The sequence below is a fragment of the Melanotaenia boesemani genome, chromosome 8 (assembly GCF_017639745.1).
Source record: "Melanotaenia boesemani isolate fMelBoe1 chromosome 8, fMelBoe1.pri, whole genome shotgun sequence".
Lineage (NCBI taxonomy): Eukaryota > Metazoa > Chordata > Actinopteri > Atheriniformes > Melanotaeniidae > Melanotaenia > Melanotaenia boesemani.
This window is the reverse complement of record NC_055689.1, coordinates 30,133,456-30,149,792: the sequence shown is the minus strand read 5'-3', so window position 1 is coordinate 30,149,792 and position 16,337 is coordinate 30,133,456. Positions and strand designations below refer to the sequence as shown.

The following is a 16,337-nucleotide window of genomic DNA, read 5'->3' as shown; positions in this document are numbered from 1 at the left end:
TGGAGTCCTAGTCTTACCGATCTGACCCAAAAGGATGGAGCTTGGCACACTTGGCACACACTACACTGACTGGTCGAAAGAGTCATCACTTCCTATGTGGCTCGGCACTAGAAACAAAGCAGCTGTAGCTCCATGTTTAAATATATAGTGGATTTTTTGTTTTTCAAAACCACAAAACAAGAAGAAAGAACACAAACGGCTGGAAGTCCACCATGTGTTGCATTCCCCTTTGTTAGAATTCAGTGAAGGCGTCGCACCACTATGACATCATGCTATTATGTAGCAGACACATGACTTTCCAGCCGATACGCCGCCTACCATGTAAAGATATGGTTGGCCCTGGAAATGTAACAGAGATTAGGATTTACTAAATCGAACCGCTCAGTACCTGCTGGTAGCAACAGGGCAATAGTGACAATGAAACATTCAGAATCTAATATTTCCACAAGAGAGGCAACAAGCAACCTTATATATTATATATATATGTATATATATATGGTTACATATTACTGAGGAAAAACGGTATTTGACACACAGGGTGTAACAACAGGTTTGACAGGACTAAGAATGGAACTATAATCATTGTGTGATGGAAGAAAACAAATTGCTTCCCACATGAAAAATGGAAAGCAAAACAACAAAAATTGGCCACAAATGGGCTTGATCAAAGTTTTCTTTAGGTTTTCTTTTATCTATTGTAACATCATTGATGGCTTATAAAAATGTGAAAGAAAACAGAATAAAGTACAGGCAATTACCCTACTGCCTTGTCTTTTATTATGTATAAGAAGAAAAACAGAGAGAATGACAATTTATTTAACTAAATTAATTCTCTCCAAAGGATTTTACAGAATCATATTTGTTATATTTCCATAATTAAATGGCAATAAGCCAGTTTTTTTTGTTTCAATGAAATGAAATTTAATTTAATTTCTGATGTTTTTTGTTTGTTTGTTTTGTTTTTTTACTTTTTTCCTTTAATCTACATTTTTTTAAACTGCTTTCACTGCTTCCTTCATATCTTTTTCCATTATCTCTTCATCCCCTCCCCACTTTCACCATTTTGGCTCCATCTCTGATGCATCTATGTCTGCATTTCTTCGTATACTGATCATTTTCCTCATTCACTCACGCAAACACACACCTCTCCTGCTCCTTTCATCTCACTGCATCCCTCATCTTTCTCCATGCCTTTGTGTTTCCGTACATCTTATTACACCCACAGTTTCTATAAGCAGGCTTCTCACCCTCTTCTATCCGACAGATGAAAATCTCTATTGAACCTCTGTTGCATTCTGTCGAGCGCCATCATAATTGCGATATACAGCTACTCACTTCAACAACCCACCACCCTCAACACCACCACCTCGTCATCCCAACTCCCCCCACAACCCGCCCCCATCTCTCACACCCCATGCATTATGAAGCTGCCGGCAAGATGAGATAGAGCAGGCTTTTTTGATGTGTTCAATAGGCACAAAGATACTAATTACCCCTGAGATTTGCTCCAGAGTTGTGTGCGGTTGAAATGATTCCCTTTGCAGCCCTGGTGCCACTGCACAGAGGGTGTTTCTGTTGTTGTATGTGAGCACAGAATCAAGCTAAAATATTTCTCTTCCAAATGCACCCACCAAACAGTATAATGCATGCGTTTAAAGTGCCTAGGCCACATGTGGATGGAAATAGATTTGAGTATGTGACAGAAAGGGGCAAACATGTTTAGTTATGTTTGCTTCATCTTTGCTAGAAGCAGCTGTCTCTGCACAGGTGAGAGGAACAAAATGAAGGGTTGGTGTGTGGGTGGATCAGAATAACACTAGACCTTTGTTTAAATGTATATGCTGTAATAATGTGATGGAAGGAAGGATGTGAATCAAGTGAATCTAGTTTGGCCATAATTGATTGTTTAGGAGATGGAGATTAATTCAAGTTCTTTATTTATTTTAAATTTAAGTTTTTAAATTGAGATCAGTCCTAAATGTTTTATTTATTGTGTATAATTTGTATATCATTAAAGATGATGAAGATTATGTTTAAAGTCCCTGGTTATCACAGGCAGGTGTTCACTAATTTAAAGCTTAGCAACACTTTTTGCTGTGATTGAAAATTAGTTGTAATGAAATTAGAAACAACACAGGTAAAATAGGATTTTTTTTTTTTTTATCAAGACTTTTAACTTGTAAAATTCTGAATTAGTAAAATTTTCTTAGACATTTCTTATGAAGAAGTAGTTTGTCTTTAATGATGAAGCAAACATAGTGGGGGAAAAATAATTAGAAGCTAAAGAAATTAAATTGTCTACATCTCAGCAAGTAGTTTTAATGCCTAAACCTAACCAAAATGAAGTATCAAAACAACAAAAAATAAGTCTGAGAATAATAGTGAAAATTACTGGTTTAAAAGGAAGTCTAAAAACATTGCTTCCACACAGGATGCAAACCTCAATGAAAGTCCTATGACTTTTCTTGGATGCCGTACAGTACCACTATTTTGTGGTATGAACATTAAGTTCATTTGTCCACATGTCAAAACTGTTTTACTGTCACAGTTTAAAATTACAAGTTAGCAACATATCCCTAGCATGTTTATTTCTGCAGAGCAGCCTCCCCAAAAGATGAAGGAAATCCATGTCAACAAACAGTGAAATGTTCAATCTCTAACCATATATAATTTCTGCTATGTAACTAATACATTCTCAAATCTAACCAAATATACATATTCTAAACTTAATTACTCTTCAGATCTTAATTCTAAACATTTGTGATTTGGAGGGAAATATGGGGATAGAAGGAGTGTTAGAAATGTTTTGAGTGGGTCTCTAACTGATTTTCTCTCATTGTATAGTAACACCACTCAACACCTCTTCTCCTCATTATTAGTGTTTTGCTGTGTATTATTTTGTAATAGAAATAAGAAATAACAGGGGTTATGGAAAGCCTATTTAGTAGTGCATTATATTGTATGTTGTAAATGTATTATGGTGAAAATGGACTCCTTTTTATAGATACTATATTGTTTATTAGCTATAAAACAAACTGGCTGTTTTTATTTGGAGGCATCTGCCTAGATGAGAAGCTGGTGTTTTTATTGGGGGATTTCGTGAGTTACTAAGTCACAGGATGTTTATCAATGTTATGTAATTAATAGAAGGAAGGTGTGAGCTCTTTAGTTAAATATCTCTACTTTTTCCCCCTTGTAGTGTACATCAGTGTTGCTATGAATCTGAGAAAAAGACGGGGTTTGGACTGAAAGTCTTTCAGCACCTTGGACAGCTCCATACATACAGTGAGGCGGTTTTCAGCTGTGATTGGTCCAGACCATTTACATCCTCCCACAACTGAAACATTAGGCAGCACAGGGGGAGTTATGTAATGCCACTGTCATGTGGATGCCATGATTTCTTATAAACCTCAGCTCTTGCAACTGAATTTCCAAAAAGTTTTTTAACCTTGTAGAAGCTCAAAGGTCAAACTGTTTTCCAACACGGGTATGCAAACCTGAAATTTAAAAGAGAAAATGGACTTAAATTATGTTTTCAGACATCAGTAATCATGTAATGATTGCAGCCATTGTCTTTAGTAAACTCTTTTGATTTATAGACAACCTCTTTCATCCATACTCCATCTTTTATAACATTGCACTTGTGTTCCAGAGTCCTTTACTTTTGTGCAAAGTCATTCAGTCCTTCTTCTATTTCATTTTTATTTGCTTTTCATACTTTCCTCTCTGTCTTTATTGCTTACCTGTGGCCTTTCTTTCTTTTATATATATCAGTCTATCTTTGAATTTTTTTTTTCATCCATGTTTTTCTTCTATTCTCTCATCCTCCGTTCTTGCTGGTCTGTTTTGTTTTTTCTTTTTTTTTTGCCCTCTCTGTCTACGATTTGGAACAATGCCTTTTTGTGACTGCTCATACTTTGCCGTTGCAGTCAGAGCTGTCAGTTATAAAAAAAAATAAATAAAAAAAAATCACACTTACAAGAGAGCTCATTCCAAATTCACACCGCAATGTTAACTAGAGACAGCGGGGACTGAGCAGAGAGTTTTCTGGCAACAGACCTGGGCTCCAGTCGACACATTTGGGAGGGAAGCTCTGAATAGAGACATTTTTCAGAGTAGTGTCACAGCAAGAGACCAAATCCATCACATAGCAAGACGAGCGCGGCGACGCCGTGGAAAAGCAAATATTTCATCTGACACCCTGCCCTGCGCTCGAGTAAAGCAACTGTTGAGCGATTAATAAAATCACAAGCTTCAAACAAAGGAATAGCGGAATTGCTGATGAGCAGCAGTGCTCCTCCTCGCCCTCCGACCCCCACACCCGCACCCCAAGTAATTAATTGCCTCTCGTAAACCTCTGGCAAATTCCATGTCATCTTCCACCCACTGATTTTAATTTGAGGAGAAACAGCTTTCACCATCTTATCTAAGTTAATGTATTACTCGCTCTCATGTGACTTGCGTCGAGAACCCTTTTGCACCATCACCACCTCCCCCCACACATCCTCTCTGCTTGTGTCTTAAGAGGATTAGGCAACTTTATATATAAAGCACATTATCTTGTCTTTTGTTTCTGGCCAAGTAAGTGTCATAGATTATACTGCAGCAGGGAGCCTCCGTCGGGATTAACCGTGCTGGCAATTTGTTGTGGTTTTTCCGTGGCTCGCCTGTAAGGTCCACTGGGATGTGATCTGTGGAGGTGATAGGTCACAGGGCAATGTCTGGAGGAAAAGCGGACATAAGAAAATGGATGTTAAATCACTCTAATGTGGTCAGCTGAAGAAGAAGCAGCATTTGAGTCATGTATCAGGATGATATCAGCTTTTAAGTAAAAACAAAACGCTAGGCTCTGTAAGGAAAGATTGGCCGTAATTGATTATGTTTGTTGAAGAATTCAGAAGACATCCCCTGACCCTTTTGTAATTCAAAGGACACACAAAATAAACATAAATAATAGGATTGTTTTTTTTTTTTTTGTTTGTTTGTTTTTGTTATTTAGAATATAAAAGTATTTTAAATTAACTCCATCTGGTAAATGTACAGAGTTACTGCCCCCCCTACTGAGGAACAGTATCTTGCAGAGATTTCTTCCACCCACTTCCCTTTTCTTTTCAATCTCTGTCGATCCAAAATGGCTTCAGCATTATATCACCTCCCATGCAGCCGGTTTTCATGCTGCTCTTTTCCTACAGGTGCTTAGATGCTGTGCCAGAGCCACAATGGCGGCTCGGGCAGAGTCATCTTGCGTAGCGGTTTTTATTGAGCACCTTTGGCAGCTGTAAGCCCCCCCGCAGTAAGGGGATTATTCAGTGTTTGGCCGACACATGGTGATCTCAGCACCTCCTGATTGGATTGCAATAATCCCTTTACACAGCTACAAAACCCTATTACTCTGGCATTAGAGAGGGAGAGAGAGGGTAGGGGGTAGAGGGCGATGGGGGGCATCTGATTTGGACACTGTATGTGCATCTGTGTGTGTGACATCTGTAGGATTACATGTATCCCTATATGTACTTTTCAGTATCAGGAGCATGTTTGCAAGTGGTGTGATATGTGGATTTTGTTTGTCTCATTTATTTAGTCACATGCGCCGTCTTTCGTGTCTTTAGTGTGTGGGTGAACTTTTCTTTGGGTCTGTGTGTGTTTATGACCTTATAAACACCTTTCTGTGTGGTTTTTAATTTGTGTGGCTATGCATTTGCTTGATGTGTGCTTTTTTGATGGATCATACCTCCTATTGTTGATAAGTAGCTGTGTGCAGGTAGAGGATTGCAGTTTCCAACCTCCCGTTACATCATTGCTGCTTTTAGCAGCTCCCAAACAAATATAATGGAGAGTGGGTTTTTAGAGGAAGGAAAGGCTAATGTTACAATTTGCGTGTGTGTGCTTCCAGCTATGCAAACTCTAGCTGAGTAGAGGTACAGCCCACAGTTCCAAACTAAAATTGTGAACTGGATATCAGAAGTGATGATACTAAAGTGGTATATACTGGGAAAAAATGCATTTGATAGGGACACTTTTCCATTTTCTTCCACTGAACTGAATGTCTGGCCAAGCCTGCCTTCCATTTTTAACAAACTCCTCTCATTTAGCAGAAAGCTATTAGGGCTTTTTTGGAAACTAATTCTGATTAAGATCAGCCCCATCTGTAACTGCCACCATAAATCATCTCTGGAGCCATTTAAAGAACTACACCATCTCATTTTGGTGCCTCATCTATTACAGGCGATCTTCCATATTTTGTATGCATGAGCTGCTGATTCTCAGGTCTGCTAAAAAACAAAGCAACCCCCTCCACCATCAGATATAGCTAGGACCACTTGTTGTGCTTTTATGCCAAGTTAATTTGCAGGCAATTGTTCAAAGTCTCGTTGCCTTTCTTAATTATGAAAACTGTGTGAATTTAGATAATGGTAAGGGTGAAACTGGCAACCACTACATGGTGCAAGAGCAGATTAGACAGGCAAACACTACGATTATGACCATAATGGTGTATGTAATACACTGAGGACAATGCACACATGACTACTCACATCTGAGAATAATGTCCAATTCTTTTGTTTAATATTCAAACAGAAGCTGATAAAGCTTATAATTCAAAATCCTGAATCAAAGGTGCATCACTGGCTTTGTTTGGGTCATTCTTCTAATGAATCCCAGAATTTTTCAGTGATATCACCTATTATTGCAAAGTTAAACCAAAGTAGATGTAAACAAATAAGATTTCTCTTGTTTTCTGTGAAACCACTGTGGGGCTTCAGTTAGAAAAAATCCTGAAAAGCTGACTGACAACCACAGGAGAGAGCATAATTATCTGATATAGTTTTATATAGTATACTTTTCCTTAGTTACCTGCCGTCCCAGTTTTTGCTCCTCTAATGTTTAAGTACCAGAACATTTGGTTTTAAGTTTCTTGGTGTATTGAAATGACAAGTAAGACAAATGCTCAATTTTTTGGTGCTTCAGACAGGTGGACACAAGCTTGACCAAACAGGGAACCCAATAGCAAATGTATCTGATCTAGACTCTCTAACTAAGTCATTATTTGACAAGGGTAAATTTCCAAGTTTATACTGCAACTTGTGTTTTCCTCACCTCCTCTACTCTGTTCATTTTCCTTCAGTCTTACATGGAGGATCACCTGAAGAATAAGGATCGCCTGGAGAAGGAGTGGGAGGCACTGTGTGCATACCAGGCTGAACCCAATGCAAGCACCATCGGCCTCAAGGATGGCAATGCAAAGAAGAACCGCTCGACTACTGTGGTGGCATGTAAGCGCCATTCTGACCTTTGTATGTTTTAAACTTAGCATATGGACTGTAGCCATGAAGTCAAGATTTACTCAGCAAATTACTTCTGTGATGTCTTACTTCATGTTGGCATGTCTTTCAAAACACCTACATACCTTTTTATTGTATATGGCTTCGGTTTCGATGCATCACAGGTCCCTTTATAAGTTGTAAGGTCCTTTTACCCTAAGAAGTTTGAAAGCTTTTGTGGAGATGGATGGATCTCAAAGTCTTCTGAAACCAAAGAACTATATAGTTGAAAGTTCCTTCAAGAGATTTTTTTATTCTAGTTGGGACATATTTAAACATTCACAGGTGAAATGTTAATGTTAATAAAGTAGTGTCAAGGAAAGACTTTACGAATATCCGGATCAGGCAGTTCTCAAGATTGTGTAGGTTATGGGGACTAGGGCGGTCCCCCAAGGATAACATACCTTAAAGAGCTTCAGAAATGCTGAAGTGGCATTACAGCCAACCAGTTTCTTTGTTGCAAACAGGTCTCATTGTTTCTCTAATACTCTTGTTTTGAGCTTTAGAAACTGATTATAAGAACTGTTGTCCATATTTCTGACTTTTTGCTAATGTTTTCAAGTTTTTTGTGTGTAATAGTGTATTACAGGGATATACTCAAACATTTACCAGTCACAATAAACCTGTAACAAGAGCTTCTAATCTGAGGTAGGAATTACAAAAGAAAACAGAAACAAATAAGGCCTTCAATCTTGTTAAGAACGATTAAAAGGTTGTTGGGGTCCAAATTTGCCTCATAAGTTTTTTGATTGCCAACATTAAGCCTCTTCTTTGTTCTATAATGTTAAGTATCAACAATTTTGTGAATGTTATGGTTACCAGCGAGGAAAAGGATAGACACCATCATGTCCTTCTCATTCAGGAAGCACATAAAACCACAACGATTGAGTGGGACCCAAAATTCAGCTGTAACACTTTGATATCAGTCCCGAAAACATGGCGACACACGCCACCTCTCAACAACACTCCTCCGCACATTCAGAGCCTAGCCACTAATATCAGGAACCGGGAGCAGATGCAGCGAGCAGAAGGGTTGTAAATTAGTTTTCTATTAAAGCTCTCCTGCACAGACCTCATCAATGATTAAAATTTCTAAGCTTCTGTAGAAATAGCCCATCTAAAAAAGTGCTGTTCCATTCTCTCCACCAGGCTGAGGCTTAATGAAATCCAGATCGTCAGCTGGGAAAGCGGTTTGTCAGGAACAAATTGTGCTTCCTATTTGAAGGATCTCTGGCTTCTGCAATGAGAAAAAAAGGAGAAAATACTCTGAACTGTTTTACCACTTTCACCATAGCCTTCGAATAACGTGAAATGTAGGAAAATTGATCCTTTCACAATAGTTCAGCTAAACAGCAGATCATCTTGAATCTAAAAGGTCATTGGATCTATGAATCTTCCATTAAAGGCAGTGACAAGTTTTTCTTATATTTTATGAATCTCTGCAGGAGTTTGATGTTAGTTTGATTAAACCTTGACCTTAGTAACATAATATTGACCAACCTGCCTGGCGTTGCCTTAAAGGTGGATAAATCAATGAGAAAACACCTCAGATATTTTGTTCTGAGGAAACACTTCAGCTCATTAAAGCCTTGTCATATGCTGTACTTGGTCATAGTCCTGTGTACGCAGACATTCAAAAATCTAAACCTCCCTGCAATGCATCCAATATGTAAAGCCAGCCAAACCTTGCATTACAAAGACAAAACGCGCTGAATTCTTCATTTCTTTCTTCCAGATGATCACTCCAGAATCACCTTGAAGGTGGAGAGCAGCCAAGGCAACTCTGATTACATCAATGCGAGCCCAATTGTAAGTACCTCCTCTGAATTCCAACTCTGCGCTTCATACCACTGCTGTGCCAGGCTCCCACAGTCCCCACAGGGCGTCACAGTAACAAAGGCAGCCTACCGTCACCCAATATAAATTTTGATGCAACGCTTGCTTAGCTTCAGTGGCAGCCTCGCACTATGTGCATGTTCTGCACCATGAATATTAATGATTGCTATACAGCAAATACCCCAGGCAAGTATTCGCTTGGGGAAGGTGTGAGAAAGGACATGTGCGTGGCCCCTCGGCTCGCTTCTCATTTGTGAAAGCAAAATTGATCCGGAGGGTCTTGGGAAATGATTGTTCCTGACCTTGGGTTATGCTAATTTGACACTACTTTGTGTTTACTGTTACTTTTGGCTTGCTGGGGCCATTTTCTTGGCAGAGTACAGATTTAAGCAGCAAAACAAGCTGTAGGAAAGAGAACGGGAGGAAGAAAGAGCCATGTGAATTCAGTAAGTGAGTGAATCAATTTGGAAACCCGTGTTGGAGTAGTAGGTTTACGTTCCCCTTGAGGCAGATACAGTGGTATTCCATTAAAAGCAACAGAAACGTTATGCATTTCAAATCTGGGCATCACACCAAAAACTGGCTGACTGTGTGTGAGAGTAGGACTTAAAACTATGCAGGAACAAAAGAGCAACCCTGTCAAATGTCACAAAAATGGATGCAACACATGTACGCGCACATGCCCTGACAGATGCACAAACTGCGCTAGCATGCACAGAAAGCAACACACACTCACATAATATACATACACAAATATAGAAAACACAGAAGAGAGAGTTCAAACACCCACACAGACATGCAAAGGCACACACAGAAACATGAACACACATTCAGACTGTCAAGCATCAATTCTCACCTCCCACTCTCTAATAATAAAGAATGAATGTATTTGGGTGTATGGTATGTGCAATGGTTATTTAAGGAATTTCCTCCAACTGCGCTCTCCCACGCTTTGACCAAAAGAAGGCAGAACAAACAAGTTGTTTGTGATTATCTTCCAGCAGCTTGTCAATAACCATAAAACTGGCTCATACATATTAGATGTCTGCTTAAATATAATCAGATGATGATCAACTGTCATTGTCTGATAAACTTGTTGGCTTTAATTTGGGATAGACAGAATAGGTGTGTCCCGATTTAGGGTCTGCACACTTCGAAGTGTGGATTTGTCAGCTACATACCTCATTGTGGTGTGCCAATCACTGTCCCACTTCTGAGAATTCGCAGAAACCTCCAAATCCACCCTCTAAATCTGCACTTCGTTTGGCCTCTAACGAAGGCTGCTGGCGATACGTCCTTTGCGGCCTCTTTTCTCCCAGAATTCATTGCGCACAAGACGGTGGCGAATTAGCAACCAAGCTCAGAAGAGTACGTTTTAGGTTTCAATAAAGTTTTGTTTTAAAAAAAGAGTATTTTTCTTTTAACTACACTTTAGTAGAAACGTTACAAAACCAAGTACATTAAAAGCATGTTTGTTAAACAGTGACATTAAAATTCTGTAATATTTGATAATCGTGGATTTTTAAGGGGTTAATGAAGTGTGTACTACTGACTGGAAAACAACAAAGCCTCAGACCGCGTTTTATTTTCTTCATTCTTTTTGTTTTTTAGTGCCCTGTGAGTAATTTCAGAGGTTTAAGTGATTCAGCATCCTATGTTGTTGCTATGGGAAATTCTTGTTTCTCTAGGTAGGCTGTCCCATTTCAAGAATGTTAAGTGGCCTTCGGAGTGCGCAGACTACGGCGGACACTCCGTAGCCTATGTAGTCTGCACTCTCCGAAGTGTGTAGACCCTGAATTTGGACACAGCTATTGTCAAATGAGGTGATAGAGATGTTAAAGACAATAATTCGATCAATGGCTAATGGCATAGGTTCCATTTTTGGCCTATTTAGCTGTTACCAACACTGACTTTTCAATGCTTAAATAGCCCAACAATTTATTTTTCTTCATGCCTAATTAAATTGAATATAACTTAATCAGTTTCAGGGCAATATCTCTGCAACAGAATCAGGATGCACGGCCCCCACCATCAGATGATTTTATCCAATTTGCTGACAGGTGAAATGCAGTCAGCAAGCTGAATATCGTTCACTATTTACTGTAACTAAGCTGATATTTCTGTGCAGCCAACTTTGTTTTAACCCTTTAACTGCCTGCTAGTTATGACATTGCATTAATCTCAGTCATCTTTTTCAGGTGCAGGTTTAGCTTTGGTAATGCAATCGTCTCTTCAGGATTTTCATGCAGAAAATGTTGCAGAGTTATCTTTCCCTAAACTTTAAAATTACAAACATACACAAACATTAATAATTTAGTCATACACAATTACACATGCACACACTTCTTAAGACCTAATCAGTCACTCACATACCACTCAAACGTGCATACAGAAAATCATGCACATAGTCATTGTAATGCATGTTGCATGCTGATAACACAACAGCTCAACTTTCAATCAGCTTCACAGCCTTTACTGGCAATTATATTGACTTTTCTTAATTAAGGAATTTAAAGAGTTAGACTGAAGAGAATGAAAAAGCAAATAATTAAATCATATGTCTATTCATTTCAACCTTATAACATTGTAACAGTCAGAAATATGAGTGTTGTAGTGAAACTTAAGTCTTTTCCAGTTTTAATTAAAATAAACTTTATTTTTATGAGGAGTAACCTCAGCTATATGAATACCTGATGAAAGAAATTACTCCTTATTTTAAGATAGTAGACATGATAAACTTTAGTAGATGTATGCTTGATGATTAACACAAACTCCTGGTCAGCCACTCATGTAGCAGCATCCCAGTCATTTATGCAAGCAAACATGGCCAAGAGAATCTGCAAAGATCGAACAAAATGTCAGAGCAGTGGACTTTGTGCTACTTGAAATGTGCCAGATGGAAGTATTTCACTTTTGTAGAATCTTACGTTTAGTGAGTAACTATTCTCAGAAAGAATAATACACTGTGGTTGGCACCTAGAAGAAATATGGAGGGCCAGACTAGTTTAAGCTGAGACATGGCACCAAAAATGCATGAAGAGGAGCATTTCTGAATATATTCAGCAAATAGATACATCTGTCAGCAAACATGAAGCCCAGGCTGTATTGGGCACTAGAAAAGGAAAACCTAACAATGCACAATTGGAAAATAAATAAATAACACTTGTTTGATTGAATAAGGTTCATATTGGCAGCAACTTTTAATTTTAGAATTAGATATTGGTGTAAAAATATAAAAACCTAGATTCACCCTGCTTTTATCAGCCTTTCAGGGTGGTGCTGTGATGGTGTCTGGGTTTTTTTTTTTTTTTTCAGTTTGCAGTGTGAGCTGTTTTCTACCAACCGAGCATCATTTAAGCACCACCCTCCCGTTGACTGTTGTTGATTATACTCATCCCATTATGACCATTAATGGCCACTTTTAGCAGAATGAGGTACAAGCTTTTATTTGTTGTTTTTGTGTTGTTTTTTTCATTTTTATTTTTTTGTTTTGTTTTTTGCTTAAATATGATGAACTCACTGAACTTCCTCAGCGATCAGTTCTCAGTCCAATAGATCAATGGATGTGGTTGAACACAAAATATAGTTACAGTACCAGTCAAAAATTTGGATACATTTTCCCATTAAATCCAGTAAGTAAGTGTGTCCAAACTTTTACCGGTGGTGTTTGTAGTATAAGTTATATTTTCCAATATATCATAAAAAGAATTGGAAAAATTCTTAAAATAAGAGCACAAGGTTCAACTGAAAAACAATTATTGACTTTTTTAAATCGGAAGTCTGTAATTGTTTGGAGCACCAGCAGCGCCATTCCAAATGGGATATACCCATTCATCTAGATATTGTTTTTTTTTCTTTTGTTTTTTGGGGTTTCCTTTCTTTACACTAGCCTAAAACTTTTTTATTTTTGCTATATGCCATCTTCATTTATTATTCACCAGTAACACATGTGCTGATATTTAAACATCTTTTCAAATTTTCTTTTACTGTGACTCCAGAAATATTCAAATGGACCTTGTGGTTGCAGCGATGTCCTCATGTCATTATAGAAAAACCATTTTCACCCAGAGCCCCAAAAGATAGGCACAGAGCTAAAGAAACAATTGTTCCAACCATATATTAACCCTTTAATTAAATTGATGCCATAAAGAATTGTGCCCATGCAGTGATTCTAAAAACTTTTTGACAATAACCTATCATGAGATATTAAAATAATCAAATAAAACCTTCTGCAAAATAAACACTTTACCAAAACTCAACACAAAGTAGAAAAAAAGAAGAAAAAAATTGTTGTGCTGAAAATAATTAGAAAATATTACATTTAAAAAGCTAGTAATGAAGTCGCCTTCACATTGATCACCTTGATGGTTGTAGTATGCTAAACTATCTGAATCCATTTCCATATTTGACTTAATAACAAATTAAGATGCAGAAAAGGTGAAAAAATAAATCCATGACTATCTGCATTATTTTAATGAGGGAGAAGCTGTCTTATCATAAAATATAGACTCACAATTACAGCTCATCCATTTAACCACAAATACAATCAACGCCTGCAAACACAAACATTCTCAGCCCCGCTGAGGCGTCAGACAACAGTAATAGTCACCTTCATCCAACTTCAGATAAGACAGAGCAGCATGCATGCACAGAATCTGACTTTGTCCTTTCCTCTGAGGAAAAGACAAAAACCCAACAGGAGGGAAAATTATACATGTCACATCCTCCCGAAAAGAGAGAAAGGAAGACAGTCGTCCTTTTCCACCGTCATTAATGGCAGGGTTTAATTCTGGAGACACTCAGAAATGTCAGGAAGCATTTTGTCTCAGCAGAGGTTGAAAAGGAGAAAGAGGGGGAGGAGAAAATGAAGAGATGTCGAGTGTGCACAGACCTAATCTTCCCGTCTTTCCATCATGGACTTTTCAACTTCATCGTGACTCTGCATTTTTTACCACCTGTCTGTTCTTTTCCTTTCTTTTCATCTTTGAACATCAATATCTTTTTAAGTCTACCATCCTTTTTATTTTTTTTTATTGCTTTTTTGTCTTGTGTCTTTTTTGATTTCTCCATGTCAATTTGTTTCCTTCTTCTTTCTCTTTCAGTTTCCCTAGTCCTACCACTTTGGATATAGTGAGAGACATTCAATCCTTTTCTCTTTCCAAAAAAAAGAACAGACAAGAAGATATTATTGTCTCAGTCAAGAGTAGGTCATATTCGGAGTATCTCAGCTAGAGCTGCTCTCTCTCTCTCTCTCTCTCTCTCTCTCTTCCTATATATATATATATATATGTTTTGTTTTTTTTCATACTGTTTAGATTTTCTGTTGACAGGATGAAAGAGCAATTGAATAAAACACGCTCTGTTTGTAGCATTCTTTACATAAATGTATAAGGAGAGGGACACCCAAATTAGAAAGACAAAATCAATCTCAAATGTTGGGAAAAGAGAGAAAAAAGTTTTTTTTTTTCCTTTAATTTCTCCATTAACTTGTTTTGTTAGGGAAAGAGACAAACTGCAAAGCAGCAAGCTCAAATTAGTCTAAAATACAGTATTATGTCACGATTAAGATTTGTCTTTACTAAAAGAAAGAACATGTATTTTTAAAAAAGCTCCAAAAACAGACAACTTAAATAAATTTAAACAGGGACATCCATAAAATTATTGGTCAGATAAGGAACACAGATATATTCAAAACTGCATTTCTGTCTCCAACTAATTCTTTTGCCTGCAGTTCAGTTCCAGCTGTGAATCTTTCAATGAGCAAAACTCCCCGAAAGCATGTGACCTTTCTTCTGTCTGCATTACCACCTTTTAAGTTTATTAGTGATGCATTATTGTTTGGCATTCACAAAAGGATCAGAGAATCGTTATAGACAATTTGGTGTGCAGAAAAACCCTAGAAATTATCAGCCTTTCTTCTGTAATTGCTTCCAGCTAAATTAGTCTTGCCAATTATTACATTTAACATACAATTTGCTTGCTTACAAGCTGGGATGTCACTCACGTTCTCTTAAATTCTTGTCACGTTCATTTGTCTTCTGCTCTCAATGGCTTCACCGTGCTGTAATTTTCATTTCAAGTTGAGGAAGAAGTCTGTTGTACCGCTTAGTCTCTCGCTTCCTTCTCCCAAACAGCTTCCAGCTTTAAATGTCAGACCTGGAAAAACAGTACTGATCTGATAAATACATGGTGTACTGAGTCAACCCATTACACCAATGCTGAGGTTTTCTTTTGTGTCTTCATGCAGGACTTGTAATGAAGTCAGATGTGTTGCTGAGCTCTTGCTTCAAAGATAAATCATAATCTAGAGGTGATAATTTTCCCCCCACTTTTTAATTGCAGATTAAATATAACACTTGGAATTTAAAACTCAGATGTCCTGGCTTTCCACCAGCACCTAAACACAGCATGTATTTTTGAAAGTGTGAGGAATATTCAAAATCCTACATGCACCTTTTATTGTCATTACACATAATAGTGAAAGAAAATTACTGGGCTCTACATTTACATAAACACACAAAGATATTTGCCCATGTTTGATATACTAAATTTTTAACATATCTAAAGAAAAAATAAGTAAATCAACAAACAAATAAGAACAAATCTCTGCGAAAAAATCCGCATGAAGGTGCCTGAGATATGACTGCAATATGTACAAATAAAGTGCAAGGGGTCATGAGTTACCACACCATCTTTATTTATAAAAACGTGACTGACCAAAGTGCTGTACAATAAAAATAGAAATGAAATAAAAATAAAATAGAGCAATAAAAACATTAAAATGCTATACCAAATTAAAAAACAAATTTATAACAAGGAAACAGACACAGGGACACTCTTAAAACAGAAAATAAAAAACCAAACTAAAACCAACAAAAGAGAACACCATAAATATCTAAAAACAACAACAAAAAAAATAAATAAAATAAAATAAATAATAAAAAAAAAAAACTACTGTCCCAGCCTCACTCTGGGTAAAAGACCACAGAGTAAAGGTGTGTTTTTAAACCAGATTTTAAAACAGCAACTGAGGGAGCCTGCCTGATGTGCTGGGGAAGCTCATACCAAAGCTTTGGACCTAAAACTGAGAAAGCACGATCACCTCTGAGTTTCCTTTAAAGCCTTGGAACTACTAACAGTCTGATCCGCTGACCTGAGAGAGCAAGACGGCACATATGGCTG

The 16,337-nt window shown here is 37.6% G+C and overlaps 1 protein-coding gene across 2 annotated transcripts in view; it reads left to right on the top strand.

Moving 5' to 3' along the window:
• The window catches only part of LOC121643841 (receptor-type tyrosine-protein phosphatase N2-like), a 252,573-nt gene that overhangs the window by 204,330 nt on the left and 31,906 nt on the right, over nucleotides 1–16,337 (top strand). For both annotated transcript variants that reach the window (XM_041991400.1, XM_041991399.1), the window contains exons 15-16: nucleotides 7,124–7,271; nucleotides 9,055–9,128. In XM_041991400.1, coding sequence (XP_041847334.1) covers nucleotides 7,124–7,271; nucleotides 9,055–9,128 — 222 coding nt within the window. The remainder of the gene's footprint in view (nucleotides 1–7,123; nucleotides 7,272–9,054; nucleotides 9,129–16,337) is intronic.